Source organism: Crassostrea angulata, chromosome 7 (assembly GCF_025612915.1).
Source record: "Crassostrea angulata isolate pt1a10 chromosome 7, ASM2561291v2, whole genome shotgun sequence".
In the NCBI taxonomy this organism is placed as follows: Eukaryota; Metazoa; Mollusca; class Bivalvia; order Ostreida; family Ostreidae; genus Magallana; species Magallana angulata.
In genome coordinates, this window is record NC_069117.1 from 38,339,427 (window position 1) to 38,357,917 (window position 18,491).

Sequence of the window (18,491 nt, forward strand, 5' to 3'; positions counted from 1 at the left end):
TCAATGTCAAAGTGTGTCAGTGGGATATATGTGCGTGTGGGGGTGATTGATTGACATTCAGAAGGACACATTTTGAATAACACCTCACCTCATTGTGCTAGCTATAGAAGTCTGTCAGTAAATATAGGTCTTGGTGACACGTGTTAATTTACTTGATCCACCACTATGTGACATTTTGTGTGCTTGTAACAATCTAACGAAGGTATAGATTCAATAGTGTATTAGGAGTGTCCTATCAAAAAAACACAGTTTTTGTGAATGGAACCTAGCTGTATTGTATGAGGATTGGGGGATTTTACTCTCTTAATTTAAAAGGTATATATCTAATTTACATGAAACCCTTGTGTCAACACATTTGGGGAAACTTATTAAAAAAATCTTTTGAGACTTTTTAATAACACAGACATTATCGCGGATTATAATTTGACAGGTGTGCTCTCTCTACTAGTTTGTCCTGGCATTCCAGATGGTACTTCAAAGTTTGGCATATATTAATTTTGGGGACCGGATAGATTTAATCTTGTTTTCATTACATATGAGTGTGGGTTTTGAGTGCTTGACCACTGGAAGGATTTGATATTGTCTGGTCTCTCGACTGGAACTAAGAATTCTAATCGCTTTGAAAATTTAAAATACAGCATGTATTCATCATCTTGGACTTGTGTAAACAGTTTAATGGCTACCTGATATATATCTGCACCCAACTTTTGATTTATTCGTTTTGTGGGAGTATTTCGCTGCTATCAGACAGGTTTGCAACGTTTTTACTGCCTTTACATATTTATGTGTTTGTTTATCTGTTCACAAACTATACCATTGTTTATTCTGCAAGACTTCCTATCACTACACTGGTGACATGGAAGGGTATGAGATTTTCAGCAATGCAAGGAATTTATATAAAGATGGGTCTTTGTTCAATAAGGGTTTTCTCGAGATGATCGAGATACGATGGGAGCAGATGTCTCTGGTACTGAGATCGAGATCGGGAGAGAGGAGTAGACGAGTGTTCTCTGTATGGGGCATTTCCTGACGAGCCCTGCCACTAATTCAGATATATATTCTTTATCACAGCAGACTTTTGACTTTTCTTTCTCTCTCTTCTTTTTTTCAAGAATGGAGGAGATGGTAAAAAGTATGATGCAGTATAAGACAAAGATCGAGCAGCTAAAGCAAGAGAAGTCGAGTCTCTCCATCACGTATGAGGTATATATCTGTCATGTGGGCTTAGTCCACAGGTGTGATCCAACTGATATCTGTGAGAGAGATATATATACAGAAGGAACTGTAATCTTATCTTGGGTAATCTCTTGATTTATTTCAACAGAGCAACCTCCAGAAATACAGAAGTTACATCAGCAATTTGGAGAGAGAGAATATGATGCTTCTAAATGATGTCAAGAGATTCGAGACACAGGTAAGACATTTTACACCTGCTTGAGGTTTTATTTGTTTATGTAAACTTGATCTCAAGACCTTTCTGTATTATTAAACCACATTCTAGCTAGCACTCTGGCCCAAAGAGTCATGGCTGTGCAATTACTTCTGATCTTGTGGTTTTTGAAGATTTATGCCTTCAAAGCTGTTCAAATGGTTGCTTTCTCTCAAGAAAAATCAAAAGATTTGATCTATAATGTCCCTCAGATTTATTTGCCATTTTCTGCCAAAATGTCAGTGTGAAAGCAGAAATATCAAACGTAATCATTTTCAATATAAAGCACTTTTGGCAAGGCTCCCTGCCATCAAGTGTTTGATTAAAATTTGACTTGGGGGAAACGTGAAATTTTCTGCAAGCGCTTAATTTTGCAGTTCAGGTATTGCATGCGTGCATATATAAATGTTGCTAAACCCTCATTTAAAGTGTAGATTACATATTAGATAGACCTACTTGAATACTGAGACTAGTGAAAAAAAAACCTAGAGGCGAATTCAGCTACATTTTTAAAATAATGCGCTGATTTTTCGGATTGATTAGAGAGGAAATGTGTTACTTTAGAGCTTTCTTTGTTGAAAAATAATCATTTTTGTGGGACATACCTCAACTGTGATTGATGGCAAAAATATAGGGATTATTTTTAGCTGATTCTTTTTTGAAAATAAAAAATTAATCGCAGATGGATGGGAAAACAGATGAGCGATCCAAACTTCTGTTGGAGAGGCTAAAAATGCTGGAAGCTGAGAATTCCTCGTTGGTTCTGGAGAACGAACAGCAGAGACAGCAGTATGAGAAATGTCTGGACGAAATTGCCAACCAAGTGGTCCAAGCCTTGCTAGCTCAGAAGGTATGGGGTGCTCCAAGAGTCATAATAACTTATCGTTAAGTTAGAGGAAACAGGAAATACTTCTTAAATCCTAGATCTTTTCATTGAGAAGGCGACTGCACATGCAGACTGCATTAAATAGGAAATAGATAAGATAAAAGATCGTAAATCTTGAGAATTTTACGGGAAAGATTAACTGTTGATTTTGTAGGGTTATTTGAGTTTTTTTAGAAGTTTTAAAAGACCATGCAATTCTAAATTTCTAATGCAATGAATCATCTAGTTAATTAGACAACTAATTTGTTTTTGGTATGTTTTGTTGACAGACCTTGAGAGAAGAATGTGTAAAACTTCAGAAAAAGGTGAACGACCTTGAACATCAGAACATGGAGCTGAGCCACATGTTTCAGCAGAAGAGTCAGTTCTCCTCCCAGGCCCTCATTCAGGTATACTTCTAAAACACGGGGAACATGATACATCCCACCCATATCCTTGATGATGATAGTCCATTGTTTTTTAAATAACTCAATAACAAGGAGTGGATATGTTGCCCTCCCAAACCCGCATTTGAGATATTCAACCAAATAAACTACGCCCCCAAAACCTGCATTTTTAACAATAAAAAAAAAATCAAACTAATCTAATAAATTAATTAATTCACCATTCACTAGCAGACCTTTGCAAGACAATAAGATTTTTTTTTTTGGAATTTCAGTCGTCCAGTCAGAGCATGTCATCGTCCACACTCTGTGACCCCCAGAGTTGTTCCAACAGTGTCACCAGTCTTCCTGCTCAATTCTCCTCGGCCATCTCCCTCTGTTCACAGACTATGGTAAGCTTTAATGAAGGTTACCCCCACCAATATGCATCATTTAATTTTCATATACCACACAAGAGATTTGTTTCTTGCTGTATTGAGTGTTGCGTACGAGCCTTTATCAGGATATGCTTTACCAAGTATAAAATATTCTGGTTGATGTCTATCAGAGGGAAATCTAATCTAGAATATCAAATAAATATTTGAAGGTAAAAAACAATGAGAGAAAAAGAAATATGTAATACAAACTGGTTGTGTAAATTATTTTTTGGATTTAGAAGTTTAGATACGTGTTTCTGTAGTACATGTATCTACGCATGTTATCTTTCAGATATCTTAAAACATTCAACCACACCTTTTTTCCATTCATACTTTGATAGCAAGCTATCTAGCTAGTATTTTTTAAACAGAATTTTAAGATGCAATGGCAATTTAGAGAGTTTTGAATGAAATTTTTTCTAGGGAAATTTTTTTTTGGTGTGTTAAACCTTTTAGATTATTAAAGCACACTTGCACTTAAATGACACTTGCATTTACTATGTATTTTCAGCACCTGTCGCCTATGTCACAATATATTTTACAAAATACGGTGGCACAGAAATGTCTTCAGCACTTCATTCCTGACAGCACTGAGTCTCTTCACGGCTTCTCATCTGACTTTGTATGTATTTGACAATCTGATACGTTATATTCATGTATATTCTATTCTAGCAAATAGAAAACAGTCAAATACATTTCGAATTATGAGCAAAAAGGTGTCATGGATTTACATGTCCCAAAGCATTTATTGTTGAAAACCAAAAATTTGTGCTTCATACTTTTAAATTTTTCAGACATATCTGCCATACACAACTATTGTGCGGGTCATTAAATAATAACAATATTTTATCACTTTTTACAGCCAACGGAAGAACAACGACCAAGATCTGTATCTACCTCAAGCTACGTGCCATCTACCCAGGGTGAGGATGCCGCACCTCACACCAAAATAGAAACGGAATTCCCGGCCACTCCCTCTAGTCCGAAGGTCAAACACATCAGTATGGCGGAGCGTGTCCAAACAAAGAGGAGTTCCTCCGTGTCATCTCTACAAGGCCCGGTCAAACCCAGCAGAACCAACTCGACAAGTGCGTTGCCCAAATCCCGAATTTCTCAAACTGTGCAATCCAAGAGTATCTCGGATGTGAATAGCTCTCGCGTGATGTCAACTTCAGCGGATCATCTGGATGTGAATTCGAAGAAGAGCGTGTCACAGCCGGATAACATTAACAGGGTGAACAAGCAGACGTTGTCCACAAGGTCAGTAAAAGTACAATCAAGTGTCTCCTCAGGAAAATCAGTCCAAAACAGAACAAGTATTCCAATCAAACACACTTCAAAATCACAACCATCTCTACCTCAAGCTTCAAAGGCAATCATAAAGCCATTGAACAAACAGGACAGATCAGTGAAGGATTCAGAAGTCGGTCAGAAATCATCGTCTGCTGATGTGGCATATTCAAAAAGGACAAACTTTTCCTCTGCAATAAAGTCAAATACTTCCACAATGCATTCAGTGTATTCTTCGCAGCTTGATAGGTCAAGCTCTGACAAGAGAATGGATGCCATCAAGGAGAATCTTGGGAACCCACCCAGTGTCTCCTTGCTCCCCAAAGCCCAGTACTTTTATGAGTACAGTGATGAAGACAGTGACTTTAACCGTCCAGTGTCGGCTGATTTCAGTACTACTTCCACGGTGTCCCTGAACGAACTACTGGAAGAGGAGGATACCGATACTCTCCTGGACGAGGAATTCACCGCAGAAACATTCGCATTCTTTGATTCGCCTACGTTTGCGAACAAAAATTCACATGGGGACTCGAAAAGTTTCTCATCTAAGGAGATTCAAATGAGGAAAGAGAAATCCTCTAGTTTGGGAAGCAAGCCTGATATTGTGAAAGATACCCTGAACTGTGTTCCAAGCAAAAGTCCACTCACGAATCGTAGAAAATCTATGCAACATCCAAGCAAACGCAAACATCAAAGTCAAAGGCCAAATTCTCTTGTTCTCACACCCAAAGAAAAACAATTCATGTACCATGGGTATAGCTCATCTAGTCTCAGTAGTACGGACAGTGATGAGACGTGGTCTCCGAAAATGGAGCGTAAAATCAGACCCCATCACAAGCCGAAACGAAAAAGTAGTTCCTCATCAAATCGTTCCTCATATCATTCCTCATCCGTCTCCGATAAACAGTCATTGAAATCATCTCAAGAACTCACCCCTGTAGCCACCGAAGTGCCAAAACTGCCAAACACCAATTCAGTGTCCTTAGAAACGTTGCAGAAATCAGAGGGGACCAGTTCCTGTCATGGGTCAGAGAGTAACGAGAGTCTGAACTTGAACTCTCTCCCCCGAAAAGGACCTCCCCCTCCTGTGCCCAAGAAGCCCAGTGCTAGCAATAAGAAATCCCCTGGAATTAGGATGGGGATTCAGTCTCCAGGATTCAGACAAAATAAACCGGCATTGGTTCCAACATTGTCAAAGGAAAACATAGCCCTGCCCAAACCGCATGAATTTAAAATGAACTACACTAATTCTGCAGTGTCTTTACAACAGCATCATATTATAAGTACTCAAGAAATTTCTAAACTCAATCCGAAATATGTGGCAACGTCGGACTCTAGTTTTGAGAGCAATAAGAGTGACAGGGTAGAAAGATCTGGGAGCAAAGACGATGGATATTCCACAATGTCGAGCGATATTCAACCAGAGCTGCAGGATAAATACAACGACAATGTGCAAGTAAACGCAGACTCAATAGACCGGAATAAGTTGGCTGGTAAGGACTCGTGTCCAACGACCCCAGCCAAGAGCAGTAAATCCAGCACAGGAAGTGAGGGGGACTCCATGATAGGGCATGCCAGTGGAAGTGATGAAGTGACTTCCTCCAGTGTTTCTTCCCCTCACCTTTCGGACAGCCCCTCTCCCCAGTCCCCAGCCTATGGGTCCCTGGGCCGAGTGAGGGCCATGAAGCTGATGTTTGAAGCCGAGTGTCAGAAATCCACGGAGACTAAAATTTCCCGCTTTCCCCTCCGGAAGTCTCCGTCTGTGGACAGTACTCTCAGTTCTAAGTGTTCCCACCCCGAGGCCATCCTGAAAAGGCACTCCTTAGGGGATGACAGTGCATTATTTCAAAATACTCAATCAGAACTAAAGAAAACCCAGGATCCTATTGTGGAGATCAAGACTACACAAGTAGCAAAGACCTTTGTTTCGGAGACAAAGTTTGAACCTTTTCTCCCATCTGCCAAACCAATACTCAAGCCAGTCATACCTGAAACACCCCCAAGTTTTCAACCTCTTCATCTGAGTGAAGAGAATTTCTTGTCTGATATTCCTGAAGAGAAAGATGAGTGTGAAATGTCGACAGCCTCGAGTGTGAATCGATTAGACTGTATCTCCAAATATCACCAGCCTCTTGTGAAACATCTTGATCATTTACACATGTTCAAAGTGAGGAAGCATAAAACCGTTTGGTCTTCTTTTCAAGGCCTTTCAAGAGCGCTCTCAGATTCAGATTTACACAAATGTGGGGGATCTACGTCTGACAATGAATTGGAACAAATTCTGAACAGTGCCAAGGGAGGCAACCTCTCTTTGGAACGCTCAACTTCTCTCAGTGATCTGAAGAAGACAAAGAAGGTGAAGTGTGTCCTTAAAGCCACTCCACCTTTGAGCAGACAAGGTCACAGGGTGATAATTGATGAGGTCAAGGTCATAGGACAAGTTCAAGAAATTATTAAGGCCCATATTTATCATCAGGTAGGTTGAATATTTTTTCATATCATGAATATTTTTTTTTTCACTTGCAAAATCACTTTTTTGGGGGGTATATGACTATATTCATATGTATAGTTGTTATACAGTAACAAATACAATGTACTTTCTTCATTTGTAGCTGTCTATTGAGAGTGAGTCAGAAGATGACCTCCAGAGCCTCAGCTACACCCAGATCTTGGCCAACAAACAGAAGAAGGAGCAGAGGTACCAGCAGCTGTTGAGTCAGATGTCTCCCTACACCGACCTCTCCCAGCTTCCGACCATGGGAAGTGACTCACTTCAGAAGCTGTCTGCTGCCCAGTACTCAGAGAGTCTGATAATGGAGCAGAGGTTAGTTCGGCAGGGAACCCCTTCAAGTGACAGCTCCTGTCAGGAAGTCGATTCCAAATTTCGCAGCGACTACTACAGCCTTTGTATGGTGGGTTCCAAGGGAAGCTTGTTTAGCGGGAGTAATGATGGGGACAATGAGCAGTTTAAGGCAGAACAAGCTCCTCAGCACACATGCAAGGAGACCAACGACAAGAAAAACTGCCAGGGCTGCATCAGTGCCAGGAACACTCAGGAATTTGATGAGATTTCACGCCAGCTTGCAAGTCTTTCAAAAACCGTCAATGCCTTACATAAAAGTCTGACAAGTCTGAATAGTCACGACTCAGACACAGAGTCCAACGAGGAACAAATTCAGCTCTTCCCCTCAACAGCGGAGAATTTCCGAGACAACGATGGGTATCAGTGGGTGGAGGATGAATTCTACTTGACCCCTTGTGGAGGAGAAATCATAATGGGTGGATCTCCTTTCTCGGAGACAGGAGCCTGCGCCGACTGGGTGAATGAGTACATGGACGACACATCTTGTAATGATGAGTTTGAGTACTATGGGAATCTGCAGTCCTCCAACGCCAACGGGAAATATGATTTCAAATCTCTATGTGAATCCATCATGGAAGATGACCTCAATCCAGCTTCCAATACAGGAAATGGGGAGGCCAGGATTCCAGAGGAGAAAATTCCAAAGAAGTTGGTGGAGAAACCTCCTCGAAAATTAGAAACTAGAAAGCAAAAGGTACTAGATTTAGAAACAGAATTCCTAATTTTCAAATACTGTTAATTGAATAATTAATATTTTGAAAACTTGTATAACCTTATAATGATTTTTTTTTAGCTTGGATCTTCAAGCCTTGATGCCATGGTTCATCTGAGCGGGGAGAGCATGGAGAGTTTAGACGACAATATCGGAGTGGACCATGTCATGTGTTCCAGACTGATTGGGAGGGGAGGTAAATCTTATCAATAACTGACAAAAACATATTCATAAATGTACATATGTAATAGCTTCAACTTTACTGCTGTGGCAATAAATAATTGCATCTTCGCTATCAAAAAAGGGTGACAGTCTACTCCTTATCTTTTTTCGTGTGTACAGAGCAGAAATAAAACAACACCCTTGGCTGTTGAAGATGTAAATAAATATAGTATAAAGCAAAAAGCATGGTTGAGAAATACAGTTTTCTTCAAATGTCTATTTTTCTACTTGTCCGCAGAAAAAGGTCATGGAGCAGTGAGATGTACCCCTGTCAGCAGACCAGCTGTCGATCTTTCTCAGTATTTTTCGCATTTCGGAGAAAGAGAGAAGGAAGCTGTAGCAGCCTTTGATTTCTTGGACGAGGAACCCTCCTCTCCCGACGACCTCCAGAACAGAATACATGTCAAGGTAAAGGTCACCAAGGACAGCGAACCAGGCAAGGATGGTACCAGTGCCAGTAATGCCAGAGATCTTAAACTGAACAAGTCAACAGAATCTTCGCTAAAGCAGAAATTGATACCTGTTAAAGAAAATGGTACTGGAAAAGCAGTATCGTCTGGAGCTTCGAAAACGGCCAGTCAGAAATCAGAAGAGGGATCTTCAAAGAAAGATAACTCTACCAGCAAGACAACACCGAACAAATCAAAATCCCAGCCCAAGGCGACGTCTCAGCTCGGCAGGTTCCGCATGTTCCGAAAACAGTCTCAGGGAACTGAGGACAACAAGAAACAGGCTCAGGGATTGGAGAGTGCTAACTCAAATTCGACCAATGAAAAAAGTGCTATCAAAAACAAAGAAGACAAGAAAATCCTGTCCAAATTGCCTAGGAAGTTAATTCCAACGAAAAACAAATCTACAAAGCCCAAAGTAGAATCGAAAATTCCAAAAGCAACTGCAAAATGAGTGTTTGATATTCTTCTGTACACGCCTGTATATATATCATTTATCTATATCACGTGTCATTTTTTGAGGAATTTTTGGGGCCCATTGCATTGTTGATGGATCGCCCATTTTTATTATGCAAGCCATTTTTTGAAAATGAAATTGCTATCTTTTTTATAGTCCTGTTTGTACTTTTTATAAGTGAATTGATAGTGATTATATTACAGTGTGTATGTTATATGTGAGTGTTTTATTATTATCAAAATTTTCACATCTGCATTGAATGTGTAATTATTGTACATTTATGATATCGATATTTCATGAATATTGGACTTAGATCTTTATTTCATTGACTTAGCTGTCTCATACCGTTTTAATATTATAACAAAAAATAATGCAAAATAATATGATGAGGCTACATCTCTTTAATTTATTGATTTTTAGAAATCATTTTTATTTATTAAAATATATTTATACTGGTGCTACCCATTTATCTGTAGAGAACAAAAGGATGGTTAATTACATGAAAAATACACCCCCTTAAAAAAGATAATCTGTATCAATAACCATTAAAAATAAAAACCAGTCGGCATAAGAGAAAATGTCTATAGTATGTATTTTTTTTTTTTACATGGGAAAATAAATTGCAATAATTAATATTACAAAAATCTTGTTTAATTTTGTCATTGTGAGAAAAAAAGAAACATTTTAAAAGCTTTCAATTCATCTGTGTATTTTGAAAAGGTTAATTGTAATCAAAGCCACCCTTCATTTTTGATTATGTTCACGATATTCTGTTTCAGTTTGATATTGTATTCACCATATTCAAATGCTATCATTTTGTTTTGTATCAGAGGAAAAATACGTTGTTGATAAACAGATTGGATAAGGTTACACAGATTTTGAGGCCAGATTTAAGTATTTTCTCATGGATTATATCTCCAATTGAATAAAAATAGTCAAAACACATCAAATGATTTTATTGTTTTTTGGGGGTGGGGGGTTAGCCACGCAGTCTGTACATGTGTGTTTTGCAATCTTTTACATGCATTGATTATATGAAAGACATGCGTGGACCTAGAACTGAGGGTTTCCCAGGAGATTCAATCTGTTTTAAAATTCAAACATTAAATTTATCAAGAAAAGATGGACCCCTCCCCCCTTTCTGTTTGGGAAAAATGCTGAATCTGCACATAACAGAATGCCCCAATGATCTGTAAGTAACTTTATCATTCATTTACAGGAATGTTGCAGTTAAATTGGAAGTGTTTTACAATGTTTTCTCTGTCCACTCGTGAAATCGTAAAAATCTCGGACATGCAAATATAATCATACATGTATATCCTTTATTGAAATCAAAACAAAGCAAAGAAGTCCAATAACAGTATTTATAAAACGTACACGTACATTTATACACGAATAACGGATAACAAGCTCTACACAAATATAAAAAAAATACTGTCAAGGCCACAAATCTGGAGGATTTTCATTAATTAAGGAATCGTTCTTTTAGTATTATAAGGTGATAAATTTCAAAACTTATTTCTATGTAATTTCAGCAATTATAGTACGATTAAATATTTTAAAATAGTCATTGATGAAATGTATTGAACCATACATTACACAATCGATTCTTGGTGTTATCACTGGCAAAGACACTGGGAAATACATGTATAAACAATAAAAGGCACATGTACCAGTACTTGGATCATCACGATATCAGTACATGTACTCGTATAAAGTTTACTGTCTATAGACCAAAGTGTCCGGTTTCATTTCTCTCAAAATCAGATTTTAGTTCAGTAGATTGATATTATGATTGAGTTAATTTTAGTCTTGAATGGAATTACCTGTTATAACTTTTAGATTTAATATTTTGAGCTTTTTGAAGTTCATGGGAAATGCACACAAATTCAATCTGACGACTCGAAATAAATCAGGGATTGTGAACCCGAAAAAAGTAATGCAAATGCACCGTTAAAACTGTTAAAACATATATACAGTCTATATCTCGACATTCTACATTCCAAGTGAATTAGCACTTCATATGAAATCCTTGGATTGAAATTTTTAAAATTGCGTAATTGCGAAGCACCAGCCGACCACGTATTGCACTCTTAACATCTTTGAAATTCATCCTAAAATCAGGCAAAACTAAACGAAGCTTTGGACGGTCCTATGGGTGCTTGCTGGTACTGGTTAACAGCTGCCAACACCATCGGATCCTCTTTGGTTGATAAGTGCCTGCAATGCAAAGAAAAGTTATCACGGTTATAAACTATAGGTTAAGGCTATGCTGATTAAAAGTTAATGGTTATGCTATGGTACGTTTCAATGAAGGTGGCAACTGCAATGGATAACACAAAGTTAGCGTTGAGAGTGGGTGAGTGGCGGAAATCAACTTATCAAATATGATTACATTACCGAGTAATCATTTTTGAAATGAAAAAAAAAATGATTTTTCCTGGTGACTTACCATCGGCGAAGAAGACTGGCGGACACAATGAGAGTAGCAGCTGCCGCTAGCGCTCCCAAGGCAGCCCCTGCCGCAATGGCTGCCGTGTTACCTGGAACGAGACACGGGCAAAGTCTCTAGTCAGAAATGGCCACCAAAATATGTGCAAACATCAGATCAACTTGTCATTTTATGATGTACTTAACAACAACTTACTTGAAGATCCACTCGGTTGAGACGAGGGTGACTGATCGCCTTAAAGAAAAATGAAAATCATATACTTGTATACCCAACTTTCATTTATCTTGGGGGTTGGCCAGAAGTACAATTTGATATCAGAAAAGGGTCTTCTATAATTATTAATAGATACTTGACAACAACAAAAATGTTTGTAAAGAATGTTATCAATCTATACCACTCATTATAAAAGGTTGTTTTTATAGATATTGAAGTACCTGTTTTTTGTATAATTTGTGTTGTTCCTATTGCTGCAAGTGTTGTGCCGACTCTAGTTGTCTGTATAACAGTTGTCGCGCTGTCTGTTGTGATGCTGGATGTACTGGTTTCTGTGCTCTTTGATGTTGTCTCTGAAGTTGTCACTGTCGTTGTTGCTGTTGCCAGGTCTGTGTTGCCACTTGTACTTCCTGTTGTTGTTGCTGCTGCTGTTGTACTTTCTTGCGTGGAAGAAGGTGGGGTGGGACAGTCGGCTAGTAAAGAAGGGGTCACTGTGCTGTCTGGAATTCAAAGAGCATAGAACTTACTTAATCTTGACAGCAATATTTCAAAACATCATTAGATACAACTATTTGGTTGGTTTTGCAACAACTATATGGTTTATTCACTTAATCCTTTTTAACTTTAAATGTCAATGTTTTTTTTAATTACATATTGTATCTACATGTATGCAAATATAAAAGATACATATTTGTAGTACCAAGCTTTGGAACTAATGCTGGAATCAGATTGCAGAGATACACAAATGTATCAATATAGTGAACATAGTAAGAGTCGGGATCACTGGCGATTCCTTTCAGTTCGTCATTTGATTTGGAGACCGTTGAGCCGATTCCAATCGCGAATACTTCCGCTCCCAATCCAGCGCGAAGTTCGTCTGCTGCAGTAACCGTTCGTGTAAAGTTATTTGAAAGCCCATCCGTGAGAATGACCACCGTCCGATTCGCTCCGCTTCTTCCACCTTTTGCAGACGTAAAAGAGTTGTCTTTGACGTAGTCAATTGCGTCATATGTGTACGTCTTGCCTGTGGTTCTTGTGCCCCGTAGATTTTTAATGGCGTTCAGCAGGTCGGCTTTGCTCGTGAAGTCATTAAGATCGAATTCCTCGGAGTGGGAGCTTGAGAAGATGACGATGCTGACCTGCATCTCTGACGTCCCGATCGCGAGGTACTCGGTGACGTTGTACACAAAGTCCACAGACTCGTCAAAGTCAGCCTCCTTAACACTTCCGGAGCGGTCCATAACATACACTACATCTGAAATAAAAAAAATATTTAAGAATCGATAAATTTTTGTCTATTTTTTGTTTAGTGTAACCTTTATTTAAGAGTGTCTTTGAGTTTCCTACGTGTTATTCAAGGGAATATCAATCTTCACGAGTCATGCCTTCTTTGTTTGCCCACATTAAATTATTTTCATAGGAAATGTAAATCCGCACGAGTCATGCCTTTTTAACTTATATATGGTCTTATGAATAGCTTTATGTACATTGTTAGTCACGGTTGATCATTATTTTTACAAGTCGGCCTTTTGGCACTGAAAAAACGTATTCAAACTTCGTGACCAAGCGAAGACGTTAATTCAAATAAGTAATCAACACATGACCATATTCTATGATTTCATTCTAAGCATTGATTGTTTTGTGTAGGTTTTAAAACTGAATGAACGGTCAATTATTTCTTTTGATCTTCCGTTTATTTTACTTAGACATTTTTTTTAAAGTCTGTAGCGATTTTATTCTCACACCCTTTAAATATACATGTAGTCGACTTGTTTAATTGTTCATTTTTAAAACTCGTGTAGAAGTGAACAAAAAAGATATTAAGTGAAACATGGATGAAGAAATACTGGACCAATGTCGTATTTTGAATTGAGATGTAGAAATAATTATCCTTATGTGTTCTTTTTTGTTCATTAATTTAAAAAAAATGGTAAAAAAAAAATGTGTGCATCGCTTCGAGCAAATGCTCAGTACCCAAAATCGATTAATTTTTGTATGCACAGATTATAAACGATCCTTTCATTGTGCACGATGTATAACACTTTATATCCGAATTGATATCCCTGAAACATGCACTGGCATAATGTAAAGCCTATGACGTTAATGCAGCTCTTATCAAACTTGAATTATGTTGGCTTTGGTGGGACCCTCACATGAATTGAAAAAGGACGCAAGTCATATACTAATAGTTGATGGATAACAAAATAAATTAAGTGATCGTTTAACAAAATCTGTAGCGATTTCGTTTCAACCAATTCTTGGTTACAGCAAGATATAAACACATTGATTGCACATTTCAAAACTTGTTATAAAAATTCAAAACAAAAATCGCCCCCCCCCCCCCCCCCGAAAAAAAAGTTATTCCAAAGCGCAAAAAATCTTGACAATTTCAGTCCGTGATTAACAACTTTGCGTTGTTAAAAGAATCTTTTCTCGTGTGTTTTTTTTTTCATACCGTATTTCCTATTGGAAATATCTATTTTACAATTATCGGTAGGGGAGCATTTAATTGATGATACAACTTACATATATATATGTATAACTTTTAATAAAAAAAATCAAAAGAAAAATAGCCAATTTATATTCTATATAAACTTTGAAATTAAATACTAAATGAATTTATGACATGGACATTTTACGTTAATCCTCTTCAAGCCTCTCATAAGTATTCTAGAGTTAATTGATTTTATACATTAACAATAAAATAAAGAAAAATAAGAAGGACATGAACAATATTTTAAGACTTGGATAAATTTGGAATTCTGAGTGTAGACTTACCTTTATATACTGCCGAGACACAGATTAGAACAAAACAACCCACGAAAACTGTCCCCTCAAACTTCATTTCACTCGTTAATGGAGGAAATCATGTTACACTTCCGATACTAAAGGAAATTCCGATTGAACCACCGTGTCAAAGTAATGAATATATATATATATATATATATATATATATATATATATATATATATATATATATATATATATATATACTCCATCTATTGAAAGCACAATGGTCAATTTCACAAAGCGTCAAAATAAACTGACCTATTGGGACATTTAAAGAACTGAGACCGTTCCTTGCATAGTTATAAAGTATAAACCGATTACAGAGGCGTTGTCTGTTAGCCCTTGTATGTCTCTTCAAATGGGAACAACTTTAAGCTTTAAAAAACAACTTTTTTCAACTAGAAATAAAAAAAAAATGAAAAAAATAACAAAAATTTATTCAGTATACAACAGCGCACAGTATTACGAAAAACGTTTGATTTGAGCTGAAAATTTAAACAAAAACATAATCACAACATAATCATTGGAATTCTGTTAATGTCTATGGACTGATGAACTCATTTACTCGTCTTCATACGTAACATCCGTACATACGTCATTCGTCAATGTAGTGCTAGGATATTCGGGATATTTAGGATATTTTTGTAAAAAATACAAAGTACACTGTTTCTTGTATTATAAAGAAAATTTAGTGTTCCAGTTACAGGTACTTGTAAATCTCACACGGCATTGAATAAGCGCCATTTGCTTGTAATCTAACCAAATCATGCTGCGCATCCATATATCGAACATCGAACCCTCATACAGTCGCCTGGTCCCCTGTTTCATTTTCATTTATGATATTTTAATCATAGATTTATACACACATGTACTAATACTTTTAACGAAAATGTTATCCCTGCTATGATATAACACAGCATGAGGGACAAAAGTTCCATTTCCAACAAAGATAGGCCGTATCTCTGAACGTTATTTACGTTATTCACGTTCAACGGTGGCTGATCTAGAATCTGTGATACGAGAAGGTTGCCTTTGAGGGACCAATCGGCGCAGATTTATACTGTCGAACAATGGCCAAGATGGACCCTTCTTCTCTACCGGGAGAGGAACGTCTAAAACGCAAACGCAGGCAGTTAAACATCAGAAGATTGAAAGAAATTGCATAGATTTAAACATACTAAAAAAGGTTGCATAATGAATTACCTTTTTCTGATAAATAATATCAGAAGAATCGCGCCTGCAACAGCAGCAGCTAAAATGGCAACCACTGCACCGGCGATGGTTGCGGTACCTGTTAAAAGTAAGTATACCTCTTTAGATATGTAAATGCTTCTATGGAGAAGTTAAGACAGTATACCGGTTTAATTATATAAACGAAGGCTGTGAGGAGGATTCCAGCAAATAACTAAATCGTATTTGTTCTGTGAATTTTATCCTTAAAGGTTCATTTTCAATTAAATGTATTAGAATTAATCAAAATATTCCACATAGATTTTTATATACATGTAAGATCAAAATAGTTTTAATGCCAAAATGCAGTCATTTTATATGAAACCGAACCATAGAAACACTTATTAAAGTTTTTAAAAAGTACCAGAACCACCGGAAGACTCCGAAGTGGAGGCGGCCGACTCCGCAGGTCCCAGAATAGTAGGCGTTGTTGAAGCGTGTTGCGTGGTCGCTGATGAAGATGCTGTGGATGACGATGTTCTGCTGAGTGATGACGTAGACAACGACAGTGTTGATGGGGTTGCTGTGCTGGCCTGGGACGTTGTAGAAGCTGTAACTCCTGTTGTAGCTGTTGTTGTTATAGAGGTTGAACTTGTTATTTCATTGGATGTTGTTGACGTTTGAGATGTTGTGGTAGATAGTGGTTCTGTCGTGGCTGATGGGAACGGGGGCAGTGGTTTCAGTGTACAGTTTGTGTACGGAATTAGTGATGTAGAGGGGTCTAAATAAAAGAAAAAGAATTTATAACGTTATCAGAAATAGTACATTTTGTTGAATGGTACGAATAAATGTCTTATCAAATTAAACGTAGCCAAAGTATTTAATTTAGCATATTTTATGATATAGAACCTTTTCATGTGTACGAAGAGTTTAAGGTGTAAATTCTGCATAATAATTTTACAAAGAACATATAATTGCACTGCAGATAATTGATTAAGTTAAAATAAATAACATAACCTATTAAAATAATACTATATTTAACCTATGAAAATAATAATAACATAACCTATTTTAGCTACGATGATTGGAACAACACACCAAAGATCATCAAAGGTATCCACAAAGTGCGTGAAATTGGCATCCGGGTCATTAGCAACGCCTCTCAGTTCTGTGTTTTGTGCATAGACCTCAGGTCCGACACCAAGGGTGAAAATGCTGGCATTGTAGTCGGTTCGAATCTTGTCCGCGACAGCAACAGTGCCAGCCGCATTGTCTGTTGTGACAGTGCTTGACAGCAATATGACCACTCTTTCCGGTTCCGGGTTGGTCCGATTGATGGGACTGGTTTTAAAGGAGTTTTCCCACACAAAGTTAAGACCGCGTTTAATGTTGCCGTCGCCTGACGTTCCCTTTCCCATAAGGTCATTGATGGCTTGTAAATAATCCGACTTGTCAGTGTGATCCTTCAAGTCGAATATTTCGGTGGGTGGGGTAGAAACCGTCACCAGAGAGGCTAGGGTGTCCGATAGTCCTATATCTAACAATTGTATGACGTCATGAACAAACTGGAGAGACTTGTCAAATTCTGTGCTGTTTAGGGATGTGGATTTGTCGACCATGAAGACAACATCTGAAAAAATGTAATTGTTATAATAAATAAAAATAAGATCTAACATGACCCTCCCTACATACACAATACAAATAGCGTAACTCCATTTTCTTTTTTAAAAGGAAGTAAAATGTTTTTGTGTTTCGTGCTTATATACGAATCACTGAAATTCTTTCATTGCTTTCAAATACATGTACGTATACCTATTTTATTGCTAAGTCATTTTAAAATTACCTTGTTCCTCAAATTTGAAGATTTTTTTTCCAATGGTGTAAAAAAAATTCCTAAACTACATGAATATATGATTGTATCGGGAAATTACAATGTTCACACAAAATTTAGTTTTATATTAATAATGTTGCTTTTAATAATTATTTATGAAAATAAAACACGTTTTTGTTAATATTTTAAAATAGTTTTTAAAGATACACATAATCTATGTAACTAATAACTAAGAAATATGAAACTATCATATAAAAAAAAATGAAATGGGGTTTATATATTAAATGAAATGTTTCTAACGGCTCTGGTAAGTTTCACTTTGAGTAATCTTGTTTCCATTTGTATCGAATATAAGTAAAGTCCAAGATATTCAATCTAAATTACAGGGACCTTCCTTTTATAAATTCATAATTTATAAATGTACATTGTTTAATTTGAATATTATTCGTAATTTGATTTATTTAAAAAAATTTAAGAAGTAAAAAACGAAAAAAAATTATTTTCAAGGAAGTACACACTTTTTGAACTACTATACCTTTGTATACACATAGAACAGGTGATATTCCCAAAAGAATCAATATAAGCCTCCACGGATACATCCCAGGGGTACAGAAAAAACTAATGGTCCACGTTTATATGTATGACATAATGTATAATCAATTAATTAATTAATATCACATGTCGATGATTCTTTAACCACACCCTTCCTGATGATTAGGCAAAGTTATTGAGTTTAAATTTTTATTTGAAGTTATTGCAGACAGTGCCAACTTGAAATTCCCCACTACATATTTGGTTTTAACTTTGTCTATTGTATCTTTTGAATACATTTCTGAAAATGTCAACAGGAGCAATTCAAAGAAAAATCATTGAGGAAAGCGGGTCTCTATTCGCGGGCATTATCGAAATAATGAAATTGTGTTTCGCA

At 37.1% G+C, this 18,491-nt stretch overlaps 3 protein-coding genes across 7 annotated transcripts in view; 1 reads left to right on the forward strand and 2 right to left on the reverse strand.

Annotated features, from left to right (window-relative positions):
- LOC128192684 (uncharacterized) overlaps positions 1-10,057 on the forward strand; it is a 49,578-nt gene extending 39,521 nt beyond the window's left edge. For 4 of the 5 annotated variants that reach the window (XM_052865574.1, XM_052865576.1, XM_052865575.1 and 1 more), the window contains 9 exons: positions 1,113-1,203; positions 1,325-1,414; positions 2,112-2,279; positions 2,585-2,704; positions 2,974-3,090; positions 3,977-6,880; positions 7,017-7,961; positions 8,061-8,175; positions 8,440-10,057. In XM_052865574.1, coding sequence (XP_052721534.1) covers positions 1,113-1,203; positions 1,325-1,414; positions 2,112-2,279; positions 2,585-2,704; positions 2,974-3,090; positions 3,977-6,880; positions 7,017-7,961; positions 8,061-8,175; positions 8,440-9,104 — 5,215 coding nt within the window. In that variant the 3' untranslated portion in view covers positions 9,105-10,057. Of the gene's footprint in view, positions 1-1,112; positions 1,204-1,324; positions 1,415-2,111; positions 2,280-2,584; positions 2,705-2,973; positions 3,091-3,625; positions 3,737-3,976; positions 6,881-7,016; positions 7,962-8,060; positions 8,176-8,439 lie in introns of all 5 variants that reach the window. The other variant, XM_052865572.1, reaches the window with a different exon arrangement.
- Positions 10,058-10,415: 358 nt separating this feature from the next.
- Positions 10,416-14,632, reverse strand: LOC128155624 (collagen alpha-1(XIV) chain-like). Its single transcript, XM_052817435.1, has 6 exons — positions 14,551-14,632; positions 12,473-13,027; positions 11,994-12,272; positions 11,755-11,793; positions 11,560-11,650; positions 10,416-11,327 (listed from the first exon to the last, which is right to left on the reverse strand). Exons 1-6 carry the CDS (start codon positions 14,615-14,617, stop codon positions 11,228-11,230), a joined length of 1,131 nt encoding a protein of 376 aa, XP_052673395.1. The 5' UTR covers positions 14,618-14,632; the 3' UTR covers positions 10,416-11,227.
- Positions 14,633-15,005: 373 nt separating this feature from the next.
- On the reverse strand, positions 15,006-18,261 carry LOC128155991 (serine-rich adhesin for platelets-like). The gene is made up of 5 exons (XM_052817933.1): positions 18,099-18,261; positions 16,799-17,362; positions 16,157-16,513; positions 15,766-15,853; positions 15,006-15,674 (listed from the first exon to the last, which is right to left on the reverse strand). Exons 1-5 carry the CDS (start codon positions 18,160-18,162, stop codon positions 15,566-15,568), a joined length of 1,182 nt encoding a protein of 393 aa, XP_052673893.1. The 5' UTR covers positions 18,163-18,261; the 3' UTR covers positions 15,006-15,565.
- Between the last annotated feature and the right edge of the window lie 230 nt (positions 18,262-18,491).

What these genes read in the sequence shown, in the direction of transcription:
- LOC128155991 (XM_052817933.1), bottom strand. Translation starts at nt 18,162, where the DNA reads ATGTATCCGTGGAGGCTTATATTGATTCTTTTGGGAATATCACCTGTT. An exon ending in GGAGTCTTCCGGTGGTTCTG is followed by an intron (nt 15,854 to 16,156) that starts GTACTTTTTAAA and finishes TACTTTTAACAG; the next exon opens with GTACCGCAACCATCGCCGGT. An exon ending in ATATTATTTATCAGAAAAAG is followed by an intron (nt 15,675 to 15,765) that starts GTAATTCATTAT and finishes TTTGCGTTTTAG; the next exon opens with ACGTTCCTCTCCCGGTAGAG.
- LOC128155624 (XM_052817435.1), bottom strand. Translation starts at nt 14,617, where the DNA reads ATGAAGTTTGAGGGGACAGTTTTCGTGGGTTGTTTTGTTCTAATCTGT. An exon ending in ACAAATTATACAAAAAACAG is followed by an intron (nt 11,794 to 11,993) that starts GTACTTCAATAT and finishes TTTTTCTTTAAG; the next exon opens with GCGATCAGTCACCCTCGTCT. An exon ending in GCCAGTCTTCTTCGCCGATG is followed by an intron (nt 11,328 to 11,559) that starts GTAAGTCACCAG and finishes TTTGCATTGCAG; the next exon opens with GCACTTATCAACCAAAGAGG.